The following is a 23,404-nucleotide window of genomic DNA, read 5'->3' on the forward strand; positions in this document are numbered from 1 at the left end:
TCTTGGCGCCTCACAGTTTGGCGGGCAGCAGCCTCCTTTGAAGAAGACCGCAGAGCCCACCTCACTGACAAAAGGCAAAGGAGGAAAAACCCAACACCCAACCCCAACCAACCAATTTTCCCTTGCAACCGCTGCAATCGTGTCTGCCTGTCCCGCATCGGACTGGTCAGCCACAAACGAGCCTGCAGCTGACGTGGACTTTTTACCCCCTCCATAAATCTTCGTCCGCGAAGCCAAGCCAAAGAAAGAGACAGGCATATGGATAAAAGTAAAATAGAAGGTTGTGAAGCAAGAAGGGTTTAGTACTTTTTTGGGGGAATGAATATATGGGTCAACATTGAAGGCTGAATGGCCTGTACTGTGCTGTGCTATGTTGTTGTTCATACACCATTTAGCCAAATTTCTAAATTCCCTCCAGTATGCTGGCTCATTGCTCCTTTTTATATAGCCCACTATTGCAAATTTGTAAATGGTGTTGTCATTATACACCAGATACCAAGCAGATGTAGGTGTAAAGCAAGTTGAGTGGGTGCTAAGTCTGCTGCCCTGTGGAGCTCCACTGCTGATGGAGATTGTGGAGATTTCTTGCCAATCTGCACAGTTTAGGTTCTGGAGGTGAAGAAATCCAGGATCTAATTACACTGTTGATTATTTAGGGCCAGGCCTTGGAGTAACAATCTGTAATATTCTGGTCAATATTTCACTGACTAAAACAGGCTATCTGAAAGTTATTGCTTTGTAAATTTGCAAATGATACAAAGGTTGGCGGTGTTGTGGACAGTGAGGAAGATTATCAAAGCTTACAGGATGATATAGGACAGTTAGAAGAGTGTGCTAAAAGATGGCAGATAGAGTTTAATCCTGATAAATTTGAGGTGCTACATTTTTATAAGACTAATCAAAATAGGACATACATGTTAAATGAGGAGTGCAGTGGAACAAATGGATTTAGGAGTCATGGTACATAATTCACTGAAAGTTGAATCACATGTAGGGTGGTGAAGAAGGCATTTAGTATGTTGGCTTTCATAAATCAGAGTATAGAACATAGGAGTTGGGATGTAATGTTGAAATTATAGAAGGCATTGGTGAGACCAAATTTGGAATGTTGTGTGCAGTTTTGGTCTCTGAATTACAGGAAGGATATAAACAGTATAGAGAGAGAGTACAGAGGAGATTTACGAGAATGTTGCCGGGGGTTTCATGGTTTCAGTTACAGGGAATGGTTGACTTTATTCTCTGGAGCGTAGAAGGTTGAGGGGTGATCTGATAGAGGTATTCAAAATAATAAGGGGGATGGATAGAGTCAATGTGGATAGGTTTTTTCCACTGAGAGTGGGGAAGATTCAAACACGAGGGCATGGATTGAGAGTAAAAGGGGAAAAGTTTAAGGGAAACACAAGGGGAAATTTCTTCACCTACTCAGCTAGAAACGTTGAGTGAAAGCCCAAAAGGGAGTAGCACAAGAGAGTTCTTTAGACTGACTGAGCCCAGCAGTGCTGGGTGAGTTGGTGTGAGACCTGAATATAATCCTTCATAAGATGGAGGCTTTATGCAATTGTTTTATGGGTGTTGAGACCACAATGAGAGATATGTCAGAGAAGATTATTGAATTTAAAGAGACAATTGATAATTTAATGGAATGAAAGGGGCCACGTGGAAGTTGACTTGGTTAAAATGCAAGAAAAGCTGAAAGCTTTTGAAGATGTAAAGAAGTAGGACTCAGATAAACAAGCTATGCTGGTTAAGATTAAGAATTTCAGCAGAGCTTCTTTGAAACTTGGATCCCATGAGTGTGGGTAGAAACTAAATTCAAAAGAAAACTACAAATAGAAAGGACTCATCAGACCCTCAAACCCAGAAGATCTGACAATCATCGACCGTGACCAGTGATAACTCTAAGCAACACAATGGTCTGCTTGAGATCCACGGCGCAAAGATGTTATTATTTCAAGACTTTAGCCCAACTTTGATTAAGCAAAGGAAGGAGTTTGATGATGTAAAAAGGCAATTGCAGTAAAAGAACATAATATATCCTATGACTCTGGGGGTCGAAGTAACGGATGGCAATCAACATTTTATCAAGACTAAGGAAGAAGTGGAAGAATTTTTATGAAGATTATGAAAAGATTAAATATATTAAACAAGAAGATTAGGAATGTTTACAATGGGACTAAATAAAAATTGTATTTTTGAACCGTCTTGTATTTATTATTAAATGTTATGGAAATTTGCAAAGGGAGCTCATGAAAGAGGGAGAACTTATTAAAAAATAGCAGCAGGGTAGAGACTCTGGTCTAAGAGGGATAATTGTGCTGGGAGAGGAGTAGTTTTGCAAGATGGTGCTAAAGGGAGGGGTTGTTCTTTCACGGAAGATTCCTCGGGCTTTTATCTTGGGCTTCCTGGATTTCTTATTTATGTCACCTTCAGAGCAGGGGCACTATATACTTTTTTTTTTAAAAAGGGAAAAGATCACTGTATTGTCAAAAAGGTTTTATTGCTGAACAGTATTTGTTTAAAAACTGGTATGGATAGAACGTTCAGGTTTATTAGTCTGAATGTTAACGGGCTAAATGGGACAGTGAAAAAGAAAAGGGTCTTGGCAGATGTAGTTTTCCTGCATGAAACATACCATACTAAATTGGAGCATGCTAAATTAAAAATAAGATGGGTGGGGCAAGTAATATTATTCTTATTTGGTTCAAAGCGAGAGGAGGAGCAATTTTAATGAATAAAAATGTACCAGTGATAGTCGAAGATATATCGATTGACCAAGCCAGAAGGTTTGCAAATGTTATATTGTAAAATTTATGCTGAATTCTGGACCTTTATGAATATTTATTCAAAATTATGATGAAGTCTTTATGAAGGATATCTTTTTAAAAACAGCAGAAGGTAGACAAAATATATTTCTGTCTGAACCTGATATTGGATAAATCATTGAGAATGGTCACGAGGGCGAAGGCTGCAAAAGCGATGCTATAATTTATGCAAGATTTAAATTTGATTGATATCTGGAGGCAGCTCAAGCCCAGAGAGAGAGAGACTACTCGTTCTACTCAAGGGTCCATGACTCACATACAGGATGGACTTATTTTTAATGTCCGCACAGTTAAAAAGCAAAGTGGTAAAAACGGAATACTTGTCAGGGCTACTGTCAGACCACTCACCATTAACCTTAACTACTGCGATAGTGGAAAAACAAGAAAATGTGCACAGATGGTGTCTTAATGCCACATTGTTGAAAAGGACAGACTTTTGTGAGTTTATTAGGAGAGAGATAGAACTACTTTGTGAGACAAATCTCGCTTCTACCGATAACAGCTTTTTGATATGGGATACACTTAAAGCTTATCTGAGAGGAAAAATTATTTCTGATATAAAAAATCTAAAAAGAAAAAAAGTAAAATTGGATGGTTTGAAGACAACAACTGGAGAAAGAATATCAGAGGATGGGTTTACAAGAAAAATATAGACAGAGAATAAAAATTTGAGGTATAACACATTACAAACATATAAAACAGAAAAATATTATTTTAAATACTAAGCAAAAATATTATGAATTAGAGCAGTGGTTCTCAACCTTTTTCTTTCCACTCACATACCACTTTAAGTATTCCCTATGCCATAGGTGCTCTGTGATTAGAAAGGGATTGCTTAAGGTGTTATGTGGGTGGAAATAAAAAGTTTGAAAACCACTGTTTTAATTGTACCTAATTGACTCGTTATGTGCACAGTTGCATAACTCCAAAGGAAATGGGCCAATGACAATTTTTCTCAAGCAAAACATTTCAGTAACAATTGGGTCTAGAGCAATGATTCTCAACCTGTTCTATTCATGGAGATAAATCAGGTAAACTTTTAGTTAATCAGATGAAGGGATATGAAGCTAAGCATCAAATTACAAAGATTTGAATGGAAAAAGGCAGCATAACTATAGATCATTTTGAGATAAATTATATTTTTTGGAAATTCTACTCGGGACTTTATACTTCTGAATTTACAAATAATAATACCATGGAGGATTTTCTGGATCATTTAAATATTCTTGCATTATCCTCAGATTAGTTTAGATTAGCCTATATTTCAGGAAGAAATAGTTGCTGCTGTCTCTTTATTACAAGCAGGAAAATCTCCAAGACCTGATGGGTTTCCTGCAGAATTTAAAAAAATCATTCTCTCAATTGCTTGCTCCTCATTAAGGTTCTGTATTATCATTTAAACATGGTAAATTACCGGTATCGTTCAATGAGGTGTGTATTTCACTCATACCAGAGAAAGGTAAAGATCTAGAGGAGTGCTCCTCCTATAGGCCAATTTCTTTATTAAACGTGGATGTTAAAATTCTGGCCAAGGTTCTGGCTCCTAGATTGGAGAACATTTTGCCTTCAATTGTTTCGTAAAATCAGACCTGTTTATAAAAAAATTTACTCTTATTTCAATATATGTCGCTTAATAGATATTTTATATTTACCTACTAGTGCAGTCCCTGAATGTGTTCTTTCTCCAGATGCTGATTTGGTGGAGTGATATTATTTATTTATGATCTTTATTACATGCTTTAATACATGGATTATTGTATTCGTGCCCTATTGCTTTAATTCTTACTAACTCTCAATTGTCTCAGCCTTTCAATTTTCAAAGGGGTAGCCACAAGGATGCCCCTTAAGTCCACTACATTTTGTTCTGGTCATAGAGCCATTAGCAATTGTGTTTCAGAAGTGTTAGATATCTGGGATTTGGAGGAAGAGGAAGAGGACTGAACACAAAGTCTCTCTCAATGTGGATGATCTTTCACTTTACATATCAGATCCTGATACCTCCTTTCCCCACATGTTGTCATTACTCTCTCAGTTTAATCAGTTTTCAGGGTATAACTTAAATTCACATAAAAGTGAACTTCTTCCTCTGAATATGTCTGCTTCAATGTATACTAGTTTTCCTTTTAAGAATGTGAGAAATAAATGAATTTATCTTGGTATCATAGTTACTAAAAATCAAACATCTTTTCAAAGAAAATTTTCTTAACTTATTATAGCATGGTCTCCCGTCTTTAACTTTGGTTGGCCTTATAAATTCTATTAAAATGAATATTCTACCCAAATTTTTAAACATTTTTCAATCTATGCCAATTTTCATTCCTACATAGTTTTTTTTTACTCACTTGATTTGGCTATATCATCTTATATTTGGAAGGGGAAGCACTCTTGTCTAAATAAAGTTCATTTACAAAAATCAAAAAGAAATGGAGGCATGGTGCTACTGCCTAACTTCAGGTTTTATTATTGAGTGGTCAATATACGTAACCTCCCATTTTGGTTATATTTTCATAACCGAGTTGATTGTCTTTCATGAGTTACAATGGAGCTTAACTTTGCTAAAAAGAATTCCCATTCCAGTATTTCTTGGATCCTCACTCCCTTTTACTTTAGATAAATCAATTGATGTCAGATATTCTGTGAGAGTATGGGTTCAGTTCAGGAAGCATTCTGGATTTCATGATTTTTTTTCTTCCAAGTCTGATTTTATTCGATCACCTTTTCCAACCAGCTTTGCAAGATTCTGCTTTTCAAAATTGGCATAGAAAGGGTATTTAATTTTTTTTTAATAATAGTTTTGCATTATTTCAATGACTTTCTGAGAAGTACAATTCACTGAATACTTATTTTTTTTAGATATTTCTAAATCAGGCATTTTCCTCAAATACCTGGTTTTCCTTGGGCACAAGGTGTAAATGTCATGGATACATTTTTTTAGTTTACAACTTTCACATAAAGGTTTAATATCCTTTACTTATAATGAAATGGCTGACCAGCTTTCTGGCCACACAGACTACAAGCGTGATTCATTCAGGCGGAGGCACAATGAAATCTCTGCAATATCATCAGTGAGGCTACAAATTTTCAGCACGTCATCATCACTAGACAAGGAGAGCCTCTAAAGTTTAAATTTTTATGTTTAAAGAAAATTAAAAACTACTTTTATTTAAATAACTATTTGTCTTAGTGAATTTTTATTGCTGCTGGGTTTTGTGGTCCTCTGAGCCCGTAACAGCAACTTTTGGGTTTGTCTGCTGCCCAACACAGGGGACACAGCTACAGCATCCATACAAAGTGCTAAAAAACAACAGGTCCACCCTGCTGTTGGACAATGGGGGCAAACACGAGCTGTATATAAGGGACCGGGTCAAACCTACCCACGTGGATACTGCCGAGCCAGTGCCGTTTCCACTGCTGAGCCAGTGCTGCTTCCATTACTGCAGCGCCGTGGTGGCCCCCCAAAAAAAACCCTAAGACTCAGACTGTCGTACCGGGAGACGATTCTGGTAGAGAGGGGGGCTTTTCATTCAAATCGCCCCTATAATCCCGGCTGACCATGAATCCCGGGGCCCATGCTAAGATTGCGCTAGACCCCCCTCCAACTTGAGGACGAAGCCTCCGGGCTGAGAAACGTGTTGGGAGTCGGAACAGCCGAACCAAAGTGTCTTAAAAAGTGGTCTAAAAAGAGATTAAAACAGTTCTTCGCTGATTACAACACGAGTCAGTGTTTTCTTTTGCAGCTCTGCCTGAAAAGGCTCCACACCTACCATTGTTTATTACATTTTAAATTTGTAAACAGGGTCCAATTTCCAAAGCCAAATTATCTGGTATCTATCTGGAGGTAAATTCATGTTCTGATAAATGCAAGAGAGATGAGGCCTCTTTAATTACATGTTTTGGTCCTGTCCTAGTCTTGAAAAGTACTAGAAGGATGTTTTCCAAACTTTACCTTTGGTCTTTGATATAAAGTTGGAACCGAATCCTTTGGTAGCTCTTTTCAAAACAATGGGAGAAGACAATGTTTTGCTGACTCCAAATAAATGTCGCAGCTTGTCTTTTATTTCTCTTTGGGCTAAATGTGCTGAATTACTCAGGTGGAAAGACACCGCTCTGCGTACTCATGCTCAGTGCTGAAGAACATTACGATTAGTTTAAGTTTAGAAAAGATTCAATATTCAATTAATAATCCTAACATAAGATTCCAAGAGTGGTGGAGACCATTTTTGAATTATTATCACAATCTTTAGATATAATTTATAACCTGAGTTTTGTTGACTTTTTTCATTTCATTTTTAGGAGTGAAGTTATTGTTGTTTCTTTCTGCTAGGGGGATGGGGTTTTGATTAATTTTTTTTTCTTTTGTTGCTTTTTTTGTCCGTGTATATTATATTTACTTTTGTTATATTATCATAGATGCGACGTAATATGTTGATGTGCAATTTCTTACGTTTTGTATTCCATATGAACTATGCACTGGTTTGGTTTTTTTGTGCATAAAATCAATAAAAATATTTTTAAAAAGACAAAGAAGGTGAATGCTCATTCTGGGAGGAAAAACACTAAAAAAATGGTGAGAAATTGGAGAGTTCCAAGATATAATGGGATATCCCAAAACACTAAGATGCAGCACTCAACTCCAGCATCTGCAGATTTTCTTGCTTAACAATACAAAAGGGAGATTTTGCTTCAGTTATATGGACCACTGGACAGACCACATACAGAATAATGTTTACAATAACGGCCTCATTTATGAAGGAGTAGAATCCATTGTTTTTTATAGGGAGTCCCCGGGTTAAAAACTAGTTCCGTAACCTAGTTCTATCTTTAACTCGAATCCGTATTTAAATCAGAACAAGTACATTCAATCTTGGGGGGGGGGGGGTGTGGGTCAATGGGACTATCCAAGGGGTTGAAAAATGCCGGGGTGGGGGGGGCGATAAATACCAGGGGGTTCGATTGAACTTTTGGGGTTGAAAGAATTGTAGAGTCTAACGTCCCTGGTCCTGCCAGGAGCTCAACATCCTAATGCATTGTTCAGTGGTATGCAAACTCCTTCTATGGTTTGGATAGTGCAGGGAGCCCGATTGTACTGGGGACAGCAATAACTTTCAACACAGCCACTTAACCCTCTCTATTCCACAGCTCAGTGCCTATATTTCAAATATTTAAAACTAGAGCCTTGCAAGGTATCATGAGGTGGCTTAAATAGAAACAACAATAAAACTTTAACATTTCAAATTTAAAAATGCAGGTCAAAGAGTATTGTACAGCATACGCTCTCGTGATGCTGACTCAACCACAGTTGAACCAGAAGTTGATGGTATTCTACTTGTCAGTTCGTAAGTACGAGTTGTTCATAAATTGGACTTTTTAACCCAGGGATTGCCTTTATTATACTAATATTGAGAATAGATGGAGATAGATGGCATTGCAGATGTTGGAATTTGAAGCAAAAACAATCAACTTGAAAACAGTGAATATCATCTGTGGTGATAAAGGGAATTGTTGACATTAGGTCAAAACCCTTCATAAACTCTCAGTTAACAATTCCCTTTCCCCTTCACAGATGCCGGTTAACACACTGAGGTTTTCCATCTGTTTTTAATGCATTTCCAATAAAGACTGAAGATGTCTCTCAGAGGGTCAAAAGTCTTTGGAACCCTCTTTCTCAAAGTGGGGTGGAAGTGGAGTCTTTGAATATTTTTAAGGCAGTAGCTGGATGCCTCATAAACAAGGATGCCATAGGTTAGAGGGCGTGGATGTGAATGCAGAGTTGACGTTATAATCTGTGAGAAATGTGGAGAGTGCTGGACAGACACATACCAAAAAGAAAGAAAGTTATGAATGTAAAAATGAGACAAGAGAAGTTAAAGCCAAAGTAAAAGCAGAAGAGAGGGCAAACAAAGAAGCAAAAGTAAATGGGAAAAGGGAGGAATGGGAAACTTTTAAACATTTGGAGAAGACAACTAAGAAGGTGATAAGGAAGGAAAAGATGAATCATGAAAGGTTAGGAAGTAATATCAAAAAGGATTCAAAAAGCTTTTTTTTAAATATATAAAAAACAAAAGAGTAGCCAAAGTAGACAGAGGACTGATAGAAAATGACACTGGAGAAATTGTAATGGGAGACAAGGAGATGGCAGAAGAACTGAATGAATATTTGGATTAGTCTTCACTGTGGAAGACATTCAGAGCTCCAGTGGCGCAATCGGTTAGCGCGCGGTACTTATACTGTGGAAGACATTCATAGCATACTAGACTCTCATGGCTCTCTGGGAAGAATCCAGCCAAGTTCACGAGAGAGAAGGTACTTGGAAAGTGAAATCGTATAAGGGTAGATAAGTCTGCCAAACCAGATGGAATGCACACTTGGATTCTGAAGGAGGTAGCAATAGAGATAGTGAAGGCAATGGTAATGATCTTTCAAAAATCAATAGATTCTGGCATAGTTCCGATGGACTGGAGGATCGTGAATGTCACTCCTCTGTTTAAGAAGGTAGCGAGGCAGCAGAAAGGAAATTATAGAGCTATTAGCCTGACATCAGTGGTTAAGAAGCTGTTGGGAGCAGATTGTCAAGGATGAGATTACAAAATACCTGGACATGCATGAAAAGGTGACCAAGACAGCATGGTTCCCTTAAAGGAAAATCATTCCTGACAAACCTATTGCAAATTTTTTTTTGTAAATTTTATTTTTCATTTGCATCAATACAAGTACAGTATTTATCCATATCATAGAGAATAAAAAAAAACGATGCAAAAAGAAAACACATTTTCATATTTTCTTCCCCCTCCCTCCCCAAAAAAGTAGGAAAGGTAGAAGAAAAGAAAGTCTGTCTGATAATCATATATCCTCTTAATTAAATTTCAAATTTACATAATGATCTATTAACTAAGGCGAACTGGAGCAGGAGCGACCGATGCTGTAGATGAAGTCATTGCAATAAAATTCAGATAAGGTTTCCAAATCATATCAAATTTTTCTGGTTGATTCCGTAAATGATACGTTATTTTCTCTCATGGTATACAATTCAGTAATTCCATTTTTTCAACCCCACATTATTGTCTAATTTCCACGTAACAGCTATACATTTCTTTGCTATTCTTACACTTAAAAACTTCTGATAGATATCTAACTTCAAATCAAAAATATCTCCTAATAAAAATATTTTGGGATCTTTCAAAACTTGTCCCAATAAAATACTTATATCTTCCCAAAATGTTCCTACTTTTTCACATTGCCAAACTGCATGCAGAAAAGTTTCTACTTCTTTATTACATCTAAAACATTGATCATAACAATTTGAATTAATTCCATGTAATTTATATGGAGTGTAATATAATTGATGTAAAATAATTAAATTGTACCATTTGGTATCTAACATTAATTGTATTAGTTACTTTTATAACAAATTTTTGACCATACTTCTTGAATTTCCCATCTCAATTTAGATCCTTTTTCTGCAGAGTCTCTTGCAATTTTATATACATAAACGTATCAGTTATTAAGTATTCAAACTGACTTTGTTCAGGTAATCTAAAATTCGTCTCTAACTTTCTTTTGAAACATGATTTAAGATGATAGTAAGAGTCAAGGATGAGATTACGGAATATCTGGACGTGCATGAAAAGGTGGCCTTAAAAGAAAATCATGCCTGACAAACCTAATGCAAATTTTTGAAGCGATCACAAGTAAGGATAGACAGGGAAGATGCAGTGGGTGTTGTGTATTTGGACTTTGAAAAGGTACTACACATGAGGCTGCTAAACTAGATGAGAGCCCATGGAATTACAGGAAGGATACTTGCATGGGAAGAGCATTGGCTGATTGGCTGAATTTGCAGATAATACCAGAATAGTTGGTAGGGCAGGTGGTGCTGAGGATACGGAAAGGCTGCAGAGAGACTCGGATAGATTAGGAGAATGGGCAAAGAGGTGACAGATGAAATACAATGTTGGAAAGTGTATGGTCATTCATTTTGATAAAAAGAAATAGAGGAGCAGACGATTATTAAGATGGGATAAAATTCAAATTTTATAAGTCCTCATGCAGGATACCTAAAAGGTTAACCTTCAGATTAAGTTGGTGGTGAAGAAGGTGAATGCAATGCTGGCATTCATTTTTAGAGGAATAGCATATAAGAGCAGGGATATAATGGTGAGATTCTATAAAGCACCTCACTTGGAGTAAGTACTGTGTACAGTTTTGGGTGCCTTATTTGAGAAAAGACATGCTGGCAGTGGAGAGGGTTCAGAGATTTACTAGAATGATACCAGGAATGAAAAGGTTACCACTTGAGGAACAATTGTCAGGTCTTAGACTGTACTCATTGGAAAACAGAAGGATAAAGGGAACCTTAGAGAGATATTTTGAATGCTGAAAGGCCTAGACAGAGTAGATGTGGCAAAGATGTTTCCCATGGTAGGGGATTCTAGGACAAGAGGGCATTACTTCAGGATAAAAGGGCATCAATTTAAAACAGAGACACAGAAAAATTTTAGTCGAGGGTCATGAGTCTGTGAAACATTTGCCAAAGATAGCTGTGGAAGTGAAGTAGTTGGGTGTATTTAAAGCAGAGATTGACAGGTATTTGATTAGTCAGAGCATCAATATTTCAAGAAAAATGTCGTGGAGTGGACTGAGTAGGAGGATGGATCAGTTCTTGATTAGAATGGCAGAGCAGACGATGGGCCAGTGGGCCTTCTTCTACTCCTATATCTTGAGATAATCAGATCAGATGGTAGGCAAAGTGGTCACTCCTTTCTCTGTACATTCGCATGACAATCATCTAACAAGAAATACTCAAAATTTCAAATAGGATAAAATCGGACATAGCATCATCTTCAGTTGTACCCTTTATTGAGAGGAGTTCCTACCACTGCTCCTCAGGAAGGATAAACTAGTCTGGGAAGTAATAATAATTTTATGAAAGCTGTAGAGTGCAAAAATTAAATGACAATACCCAGTTACCCAAATTAATTGATATGTAATATGAAAGGTACTTTGATTAAACTTTAAGGGGCACAATTTCTGCTAGTTAGGGAACACAAGACATTGCTCAAACTCTAAAAAATTTGAGCCAGGCGTTTCAGGATGAAGTCAAGAAATACTGTTCAAGGAAGAGGGAGGTGATTGAATCCACCAGGATCAAAAATTGACACTAGGCCAGTAGTGCAGAACATTTTTGTGGCAAGGGCCAAACATTTCATTTTGTCCAAGTGATTCCAAAAAATACACGTCAAGTGTTTGTAAAAGACTATCTGTTCCCACCTTCACAGAGACAACAAATATTTCCCACTTTAAGTATGGTACGCATTTCCTCCCTATTTGTCCTCAGTTACCACTGTACTTTAAACTCATATACATGCCTCAATCCTAAAATCTTGGAGGGAGGCCATGGCAGTGATGATAATCCAAAGAGCACTGCAGTTCTTGACTGTCAATAGAGACTCTCTACAAGAACACAATGAAATTATGGTTAGCACCAATGAGACCTGTATTTAATGGAGCATCACACTGTGGTGTAGTGACAGGCCTACGGTCTCAACAGCAGTGTATCCCAATGTTATATAGTTACAGATCTGCTCCCATTACTGAACCCTGTAAACGGACAGAACCATGCCCATCATTATTATGCTTTAATGTTATAAAGTGACAGAAATGTGCCTATCAATACCACAACTCAATGTTACACGGCACCAAGCCAGTACTCACCAGTACTGGCATTCCTCAATCCTAGTGTTCTGGTGACAAAAGCAATCCCACTCATTGGGAGTTGCATTTGAACTTGGGGCACCAGAAGAGCAGATCTCATTCATACCTCAGCCAAAAGTTTTATAATGAACAGTTCCATACACTGCACCTTGACAAGAATATATTTGTTTCAGATTCCAGTGAGATCTTTGGCCATAACAGACTTTAATCCACTAACCTGGAGGATAATCATGTTTTCCGTTCACTATCCACTCGAGGAGAGCTTCAATTAAATCCAGGTTGATCTTATCCAGATCCATTGTGGCCATAGTCTTTAATACAGATTTATTAACATCTGAAATGAAACAAATAATCATAATTTCCAATATTCCAATAAAATGGTTGGCAGCAGGAAGCACTGCAGGGATTTTTTTTTGGGGGGGAATGAGTTAAAACACTCACTGTAGGAATGGTTGACCACTTTTCTCAGGGATCTTTCTGAGACTCCCTAGTCTACTTTTCCCTCTCCACAAAGCCTTCCATACCTTTAGGCACTTGCCGCTGAAACTGCAGAAAATGCAAAATATTCCCAAATCTCCTCTCTCACCTCCATTCAGGGCCTCAGACATTCTAGGTGAGGCAAAGCTTTACATTGACATGGTCCAACCTAATTTACTTCATTCGGCATAGCCTCCTCTACAGCTGTGAGACTAAACACAAATAGAGCGACTGGTTCTCCATAGACCTACACTCGGTTTGTGGCCTAAAATTGAGCCGAACACTTTAGATCCCCCAACCATTCTTATGTCCGTCTTTGGCACATCCATTGACAGGGTGAGGCCAAATATAAACTTGAGGAACAACACATCATATTCCTCTTGGCCAACCTTAAACCAAATGGAACGAACATTAATGCATTTAATTTTAGGTAACCCGCATGTAATTCCACCATTTGCATCTCTTCTTTGCATGTTCCTGTACTTACTTTTTTTCTCCTCTCTAACTTTTCTTCCCATCCTCCTAATGGTTTCTCTCCTTACCTACTTCTCCTCCTCTCACACTATGTCTTATACTTTATCATCTCTGAATTCCATTCCCAGTTTCTTTTCCCTTTATAAATGTAATTTTATTTAATTATCTTAGACTTGATAAAGGATCCTGAACCAAAATATTGACTGACCATTTCTACCTATGGATGCTGCCTGACCTGCTGAGTTCTTCTAGCAATTTTTTGCCTGCTCAAGTGGCCAACTTAGGTTGATTTGCAATGCTATTAATACTAAAAGAGGAGCAGAATATAAATTTTGAAAATTTTGCTGGGTTTGAACATGAAATTTTATTGTTAGTGTGCTTATCACAATGTTTCTTCCTCTTATAATGCTCAACATCAAATCAAACAAATTTTGTGGTTCAGAAGCCTACCTTTGTATCGAATCACCAGTTGATTAACATTCAGTTGCTGGTCGGGTATGTTGTCTTTGACCAATAGCTGACACTGTCGTTGCAAAGAACTCAGCTGCTCCTCAAAAGCTTGTATGGGATTCAAATTATGTTTACCTTTGGCCACCCAAGATACATCATTTTGGTTTAGTTTTGCATTTCGTGCATAAGGGCTTCTATCTTCTAAAACGTACCTATAATTAACAAAGCAGTAGTATGTCAGGAGCCAAGAATTTTTTTTATCCAAGTCTTTCAGATTTGTTTCCCCCCTTACAATCCTCTTTCTGAAAGGTTGCACTGAAATAACAGAGGCACACAATGTTAGTGAAGACAGGAATAGGAGTACTCATCATTTCTTGGAACAAACCTGAATACCCCATATTGATGCAGAACCATGGCATCCAGAGTTAAAAATGTCAACTGTGAAAGTAAAATATAAGCACAAATTATTAATTACATCAAGGCAATGTAATTACACAATGGGAAAAGAAAAGATTGCTTGCGTAAAATTTGCAAAATCAAAACTGGTCTTCAAAATGCCGTGATTTTGAATAGCAAGAAAGACTACATGCACAAAATGCCTTCCATGACCCCAAAGGATCCTGAAGTGCTTAACAATACAAGTGACATCTTTAAGGTCCAATTGCTGTGGTTAATACAAGAAACAAGGAACCCAACTTTGACACCACAAGGCCCTGGCTAGAAGAGAGTAAATGCCTCCTAATATTGTTAAACAAATGCAAGCTTTGGGCCCGGGCCCTTTGTTGTCATTCCTAACAAAAGACCTTGAGGCCTTCATCGAGATAGGAGCATAATGTCGGCAGGTGTCTGAACTAAAAAACAAAGGGTGCCTGCTACCATTTTGCTCATACCTTGATGAAGGGCTCAAGCCAGAAATGTTGGTTATGTATCTTTATCTTTGCTATATAAAGTACACTATTTGACCTGCTGAGTTTCTCCAGCATTGTGTTTTTACTTCAATCATGGGGTCTGCAGATTTTTGCGTTTTACTTCAGAAATGCTGGTTACCCCATACTTCCTTTTCCAACTCATTATGCATTATTTTAGTTAACAGTCAGAGGCAATTGGATTTGCACCAGTATCATGATTTAGTCAGTCACACTGTGTTGGCTTTGAATGTTACAATGGAGAAGGGATAACCCTAATGTTGTTGCAAAACTAAAAATAATTTTGCTCTGAATAAGTAACTGGACTAGTAACCCAGAGATCTGGACTAACAATGCAGAGATTAGCCACTCAGGCTAATATGGAATTTAAATTCAGTTAATGAACAGCTCATCATTAGTAATAGTAAATACAAAACAAGTAAATAGTCACAAAAACTATCTGGGTCACTGCTGTCCTTATGAGGGAGTGAGGATGGGTAATAAATTATGGTTTTGCCAGTGGCACCCATAACCGGTACAAATGTTCAACCAGGAACAAATACAAGGATAATTTCTACTCAATGCAGGCATCACTGACCAACTTGTGATGCAAGAAACAGTAGCTAATTTGTACCAAGGTTCCATGATCTACAACAAGATCATTTGCTATTCTTGGTGCTGCTGATTGAAGGATAAATATTGAGAACATCAAAAAGGGGTAACTTCATCTTAGAGCTCATGGGCAACATGCTCTGGATTAAAATTACAGAAAGATACAATGTGGATAAGAAAGTCAACAACTGAGATTCATGTAGAGACAGGTACTTGTATCCTAGTCCGAGGATCATTAGCCTATGAACAAAATATCCATGTGTACTCCATAAATGATATTGTCAAAGTTGTCGATTTGCTTCACAGAAATGTTCTAACATATTTTAATATTCCCTATATTTGCTTCTCATAAATAATTTGTCCTTGAAATTTCAAGAATTTAAGAACTTGTGCAAAACATTTTGAGAAAATATCCTCCTTGGGAGACATCAGAATTTATATCTCATTTGAAAAACTTTGAAGTTTACAAATATAAAATGCAGAAAAGAAGAAGAGTTTGAATGCTACTTTGGGATGTTGACATTTACTCGGCAACATCACCTAAACCTGTAACAGCAGCACTGCCCATGGTGCACATCCAGGAGGAACGGAGCGTGAAGACACACAGAGCTCCTTCGTGAGGTCCTACTGCCCAGTTGATAAGCCAATGAACAGGTTTTAAACATCCTGAAAATGTGGCTTGTGATGTTTGTTTTAAACTTTTGTGAACCCATGGAGATCCATGCCCAAGATGACAGCACCTATACTTGGCAGCAGACCACAATGGAAGTAGGCTCCATAGGAGGGGGGTGGGGAGGGGTCAGCAGACCAGAGATGGGCATTAGAGTGAGAGAACACCCCCTGCCGAGATGAAACCTGGGAGAAGATCCTACAGGGAAGGAGATCACAGCAGCTGACCAACAAGTGACTCAAAGGCTGAAGCACTCACACCAGTTTGTGGGCAGCCAGAGACTGATTTTTGAGATCCGTGGCTTAGAATTGTGCTAAAGGATGAGAAGGGTTCCCAAACCGCCTTAGGTGTCAGCAGCTTCCTGAATCATATTGGAGGTTTGAAATTAGGTGCTTGGGTTCACCACTGGAATGGATAGGAGTTCATGCATTTGCAGAGGATATGATAGCACAGATGGCGGATGCTCAGTGTCTCTGAAGGGACTCTCTTTCACTTCTCTTACTCTTTTTGGAGAGGATGCCAAGCTAGTGGCATCTCTTTGTGCACCTTTACAGCAAACAAAAGTTGACAAATTTTGTTTATTTATGTACATGATAATAAAAGAATATCGAATCTTGAATGTGGAGACAAACTGCATCACTTTTAATACAGTCAAATGCAACTTTAAGCAAATCTCTGTTCCTTTCCTGCCTAATTTCCATAATGCTCGATTTCCCCTACAGTGTAAAAATTCACACTTCTCAACCTTGAGCGGAATAATATTCAAAACAGTGGCAAATTCTAACTCCAGAACAGTTCCAATTTTCAAAGAAATTTTCAGGAACTAATATGGTGTGCCAACTGGAACGAATCTACATTTGGAGGGTTCTGTTGAAGAATTCATAAGCACATAACAGAGCGAATGGCTTTCTTTTATGCTGCAGGATTCTATCAATCATGCTGGGTCAAGAAATTTAAAAACCTCATTTAAATATGTAGGAAGGAACAAAGAACATTACTCAGCCCATGACTTTGTGCTGACCTATATGTACCTACTCCACAACAATCAACCCATCACCCCCTCACTGCCAATAACCCTCCATTTTTCATACATCCATGTACCGATTGAAGTCTTCTAAATGTCCCTTTTATATTAGCCTTCACCATAACCACAAATATGGCGTTCAAGACATCCATCACTCTCTGTGTAAAAAAAAATTACTTCTGACACTGCCCCTAACCTTTCCTCTGCTCACCTATGTCCTCTGGTATTGAAACAAAGGTGTTGGCTGTCCACTCTATCTATGCTTCTCATAATCTTAAGCATTTAGATTAAGTCTCCCCTTATCCTCCTTAGCACCAAAGAGAAAAGGCATAGCGCATTCAGCATTTCTTCTAAAGACAGATTCACTAATTCAGGCAGCATCCCTCCCAAAAGCTTTCATATCCTTCCACATATAATGAGGCGACCAGACCTGAAAGTACTCTCAATGTTGTTTAACTAGAGTGTTATATAGCTGTAACATTACCTCGTTCTTGAGCTCAACTCAGATTGCTAATTCAACAAAGGACCTGACAAATATGACTGCCTAGAACTTCAACTGTACATGGCTATGTGCCATTTTTCTGACTCAAACATGATTGAGTTAGGGTGCATGAGATGATGCCTTTGGTGAGGGGAAGAGCATGGATGATTTTGTTCTGTGTGGGACTGTAACTGAGGGCTCCTTTAACAACCTGGAAGGAGGAATGGGGGACTTCTCTGGAGTACCTTCATGTGGGGGAAGAGACAGTGGGAGAAGGGATAGGGAATGTCCATCTTAGACTCCTGTCGAAAAGTAACAGAGTCATGTTCATGCTTCAGACTTTGCCAATGATTTACATCTACCCCCACCAAACCCCACATTCATTGCCCCAAATCTCTTGGCCTTCAAATCTTCAATGCCACTCCTCCAAACCTCACCCAACATCATCCTTGGTGTTTTCAATCCCTCCTTCTCACCAAACTCTCCCACAGTGAGATCCCCGAGACTTGCTTCTGTTCCCAATCAACAATCCTCATCGATCCTCGTATTTATTGCTTGTACATGAATCACAAAAGATTAAGCTGCAGGTGCAAACTATAATCAAGACAGCAAACAAAATGTTGGCTTTCATTGCCAGATGAATTTAATTTAAAAGCAGAAAAGTTCCATTGCATCTGTACAGGTTACTGATGAGGTTGCACCTGGTGTTCTGCTTGTAGTTCTGGTCTCCTTATTTAAGTGCACACTGGTTTTGGAGGTGGTGCAGAAGAGGTTCACCAGATTGATTCTGGAAAGAAGTGGTTAGTTTATGAGGAGAGATTGAGTAGCCTGGGACTACACTCATGGAGTTTAGAAGGATGAAGGGGATTTTATAGAGACATTGAAAATTATGAAAGAAGTATATAAAATTAAGCTGCGAGGCAGTTTCCACTGACAGTTGAAGCTAGACATAGCCTCAAAATTTGGAGTAGATTTAAGAAATAAACAAGGAGGAACTGCTTCTTCCAGACAGTAGTGAACCTGTGTAATTCTTTACCCAATGAAGCAATAAATATTGCATCATTTACTGTATTTAAGACGTAGATATGATTTTTGAATATGTGAATTAAGAGTTATGGGGAACAGGCGGGTTAGTGGAGCCAAGTCCACAGCCAGATCAGCCACGATCTTATTGAATGGTGGAGCAGACTTAATGGCCCAGTTGGTGGACTCCTAGTTCTTGTGTTCTCATCATGACCACTGCATCTTTACTTTCTCAGTACAAGAAATTGGTTACATTAACTGCTGCAGTTACGTGATCTTTTCCAGGACAATGGAACATATTCATTGTTTTGTTTCGAATAGGCTGCAGAATATAGTCCAGGAATCTCAGCACTAAGGGAATGAAACATAATTCTGGCACCCACTGATAACGTCGAACACTCCAAGGTCAAGCATGGCATTGTTCCTTGCAGAACAAACTTCCTTCTATTCTGCCCCAACATTGTGGGTCACAAGAAGCATGAAAAAACAGACATTATCCAGTTAGACCAAATGGCCATTTCATTGCTGTAAATTCCAGATAATTATAAACAATTTAAGACTTTGTTACATATAGTGAACAAAGGGAATCTTCCCCTTTCCCAGAAAAGTTTCTCCTATTGCAATAAATTTTTCTATCATTGGGATATTTTTATTAGGCTGCCAACTTGATTCCAAGTTCACATCTCAATTCCAGCTAGTACAAATCTCTGTCATATGTTATTCCACACCAAGACCCATTTATCTACAAGATCTCAGTCAAAGAGTACAACTCAATTACAGACTTCATCCTTTTGATTAAATGCCACTGTATCTTTCTCCCCCACATTTATTACCATATCTGGCTCAGAACCTCCCTGATGTCCCTCCAATCCTTTCGCTTTCAATCCAATTTTGAACAAATCTCTTGCTCTCTTCACATCAATGGATTTGAATGATTTGGGCTGTTTCAGACCACTTTATAGTATTCCTTCTACAAACTTTTTCAGGCCTTCTTTAAACTTTATTTCTTTGACCAAGGTATTGGTCAAGCTCTTCCAATTCTCATTTGCCTAGTTCAGCAGTTTATGTTGTATAAACATGTAAAATGCCATGTTTCTTTTTCCTGTGTTAAAAGCACTATGCACATGAAAAATCTCTCCCATTGATTTATTCACACTTTTGTACTGTTGCGTTATATTTTTGGGAAATGGATTGAAATGCCCACAATTTATTTTCACACAATACCTTCAGAATTATCTGAGAGGAGACATTGTTTGGTTTCTCAGTTAGAAAATTGACATTAAATATAGCTTTCTTTACAAGGGGACTTGCACTAACCATTCCTCCATATACAGCAAAAATGTGGGCCTGGAGTACAGCAGAAGATAGGTCCTTGTTGAGAAAGTTGTGCCTACTTACTATTGAGACACTGCTGCTCTCACAAAGGTGCCGTTTTTAATGAAATAGTAAATTTTGGGCTCAATCCACCATCTTAAGCAGCTACTAAAACAAATCCCAGGGCACACATGATGAAAAGTAGGAGAGTTCTATGCATGTATTAATCTTTCATCCAATATCTTATATTAAGAAGTTCTCTTTTCTAGCTTGTCGTTGGTTCGGGAGGGCAAATCGTCATGTTTCCTCCGTTACCTTAATCACTGCACTGAAAAGCTACAATGGCTACAAAGAGTTGAAACACAGATTGAAAAAAAAAAGAATGTTCTTTATGTTGTTTAATTAGCTTTCTTGTGAAAAATGATAGAGGGTTGAATGCCTTAGATATGTTCTTAATTAAAAATAATACTTCTATAATGGAATTAGGTAGAATGGAACACTCGTGCAGACATCTAAAAGATAAACATGGCTGCAATTCAGGATAGGATGTCTTTTTATAAGTTAAAGTGGACTCCGTTTGCTAATTATATGCATTTAAGTTTGATTTAAATATATGTTTAAGCGTGATATTTTAGTATTGATAAAAAATTTTTTTTGTTGTTAGAATTTTTTTTAGGTTAAGTTTTATTTCTTTTTTTGTAAGTGGGTATTTTTTTTTCTTTCCATATATATTGTTAATTTTATTAACTCTTCACTCTTTATTTGGGGGGGGAGGGCTGGACTAATTTTAAGTTAGATTACTAATATTGTGTTACAATTAATGGGGGGGGGTTATTTTGTGTAGTTTTCTGATGTAATATTGTAATCATACCATTTTAATTTTTTTTTTAAATTTTTCTTTAAATGTAATTCTCTATTGTATTCATGTTATAAAATTTTAAATAAAGTCTTCAAAAAAAAAAACAGGGCTGCAAAATACTTGATAACGTGGCACCACTGTAGGTATGCAGTTTGACAAGGTCAGATCTTTTGCCAGAGTAAAATGGACAAACAACCATCCCAAATCTTGTGACTACATTTCCAAAATTACACTCAAATTCATATGTTGGCCTATGGTAGAAGATGACAATTTGGTTCATGATCCATTGAAAGTGTACAATACCTCTCTTATTCTGGTACATAATTGGGCCTTACCGAGTTCGCGCAAGTGCATCTTCCAAGAAATATTGATCCACTGGAAAAGTATGCCCTAAAACAGCAAAAATCCAATTTTAATTTTTAAATCAATTGACACCATTTTTCCACCTCATTATGAAGGTAATGAACATAAATTTCTGTAATTTTTTGTGTATTCTTTGATAATAAGATGTTATGTACAGATTAAAAGGTTACACATAAGAATAGACTGTCTCTTGGAATGCAGAATCACTCATTTTATCTACATTGAGTAGCACTCTCTCCATACTGTGTTACAAATTTTGCTTTCAAGGCCACGTAGTGAGATTTCAACCCCTAGCTTGGAGGTGAGTGCAAGACCAATCAAGTTACACCCGACACCAACCCCTGGTGGTTCCTGTCCACATTTCAGCAAAAAAAAAATTGAATCCAATGCTGCTGCAGTTCTAATTTTGTTTTTAAATGTTGCACACAGCTTGTGCTACCCAGTACACATTGATGTGTTTCCATGTGCAGCATTCTAATCCCATGTGCCTACACACTCCTGTTCTCATATCATGCTTTTCCTTCAGCTATGCATTTAATCAATGCTTAAATATTCCCATACTTAATCACCTCACTGACAAAAGGCAAAGGAGGAAAAACCCAACACCCAACCCCAACCAACCAATTTTCCCCTGCAACCGCTGCAACCGTGTCTGCCTGTCCCGCATCGGACTTGTCAGCCACAAACGAGCCTGCAGCTGACGTGGACTTTTTACCCCCTCCATAAATCTTCGTCCGCGAAGCCAAGCCAAAGAAGAAAAATATTCCCATACTTAATCACTAACTGAAGGGTGATGCAGACAAAAAGCCTTCAGACTAATAACATTTATTTTGTTCTCTGCACGAAATATGGAGCAACACTCCCTTATTCTAAACTCTTCAATGACAAATTTATTGTCTGAGTACATATATGACATCACATACAACCCTGAGATTCTTATTTCTGTTGGCCAGGCAGAATTTCTACTTATTGGCAATGTCAACTCAAGAAAAAGATGCTCATGCAAAAGAGAAAGACGTAAACAAAGAAAGGAATGTAAACAAACAAATACAGAAAAAAATTAATAGATAATGTGCAAAGTCAAAGACCTGTTTGAGTGTGTTGTTTAGAAGTCCGATAGTGGAGGGGTAGCAACTGTTCCTGAACCTGGCAGTATGAGTCTCGTAGCACCTATACCTCTTTTCCTGATGACAGTAGTGAGAACAAAGCATTCCCTGAACAAAGCATTCCCTGGGTGGTTTGGATCCTTGATGATTGCTCTTCTCTTCGATGGCAACATTCCATGTAGATTTTGTCAATGGTGTGGAGAGTTTTGCATGTGATGTACTGGACTGAGTCCACTACCTTTTGCAGGGCTTTCTGTTCAGAAGTACTGCCCCCATACCAGGCTGCGATGCAGCCAGTTAGCACACTTTCTACTACACATCTGTACAAAGGTTTATGATATCATACCAAACCTTTGCAAACTCCTGAGAATGTAGAGGCGCTGACATACTTTCTTCATGATGACGTTTGCATGTTGGGTGCAGGATAGGTCGTCCAAGATAGTGATTCCCTGGAATTTAAATTTGTTCATCCTCACCACCTCTAATCTTCTAAGGATCACTGGATTACGGATGTCTGGTTTTCCCTCCTGGAGTCTACATCAGCTCCTTGGTTTTAGTGACATTAAGAGAGTTGTTGTTGTTAGTAGATTGGTCAACTAAGTTTTCAATCTCCCTCCAGTATGCTGACTCATTACCTCTTTTTATACTGTGGCATCGTCAGCCTATATGTAAATGGCATTATTGTCAAACAGAGCCATGTAGTCGTAGGTGTAAAATGAATAGAGCAGAGGGCTAAGTACTGTATTTATCACCGTGGGTATGAGTACAGCAGAAATTTGGGCAAGTTCTTTTCCATTCCTTCCTAAAAAGAATATTTTTTTTATCTATCCTTGTAATAAAACGAAAAATAGACTTTGTTCACAAAAAATTATTTACAAAAAAAATTTGTTGAAAGAATCTTTGCACCTTTAGTGTCACGTCCATACATTCCCATTATCGTACATTGTTACATCCATTCTCTATAACTTTTATTTCAGTTTCGTAATAGAAGATAGCATTCACACAAATCTCCATTGTCCCATTTCTATCCTCTTTAAATAGCTGGAAATCTAAAATCCCATACAGTAATTTGCTTTCAGCTCAAACTTTTATGCTGCAGGTGAATGTGATGGC

General features: G+C 37.9%; 1 protein-coding gene across 3 annotated transcripts in view; it reads right to left on the bottom strand.

The window, feature by feature from the left end:
• Positions 1-23,404, bottom strand: part of dhx57 (DEAH (Asp-Glu-Ala-Asp/His) box polypeptide 57) — a 129,775-nt gene that overhangs the window by 46,516 nt on the left and 59,855 nt on the right. For all 3 annotated transcript variants that reach the window (XM_069931914.1, XM_069931915.1, XM_069931913.1), the window contains 3 exons: positions 21,158-21,212; positions 13,935-14,146; positions 12,751-12,867 (listed from right to left, as the gene is read on the bottom strand). In XM_069931914.1, the coding sequence (XP_069788015.1) occupies positions 12,751-12,867; positions 13,935-14,146; positions 21,158-21,212 (384 nt within the window). The remainder of the gene's footprint in view (positions 1-12,750; positions 12,868-13,934; positions 14,147-21,157; positions 21,213-23,404) is intronic.

The sequence above is a fragment of the Narcine bancroftii genome, chromosome 4 (genome assembly GCF_036971445.1).
Source record: "Narcine bancroftii isolate sNarBan1 chromosome 4, sNarBan1.hap1, whole genome shotgun sequence".
Taxonomy (NCBI): domain Eukaryota; kingdom Metazoa; phylum Chordata; class Chondrichthyes; order Torpediniformes; family Narcinidae; genus Narcine; species Narcine bancroftii.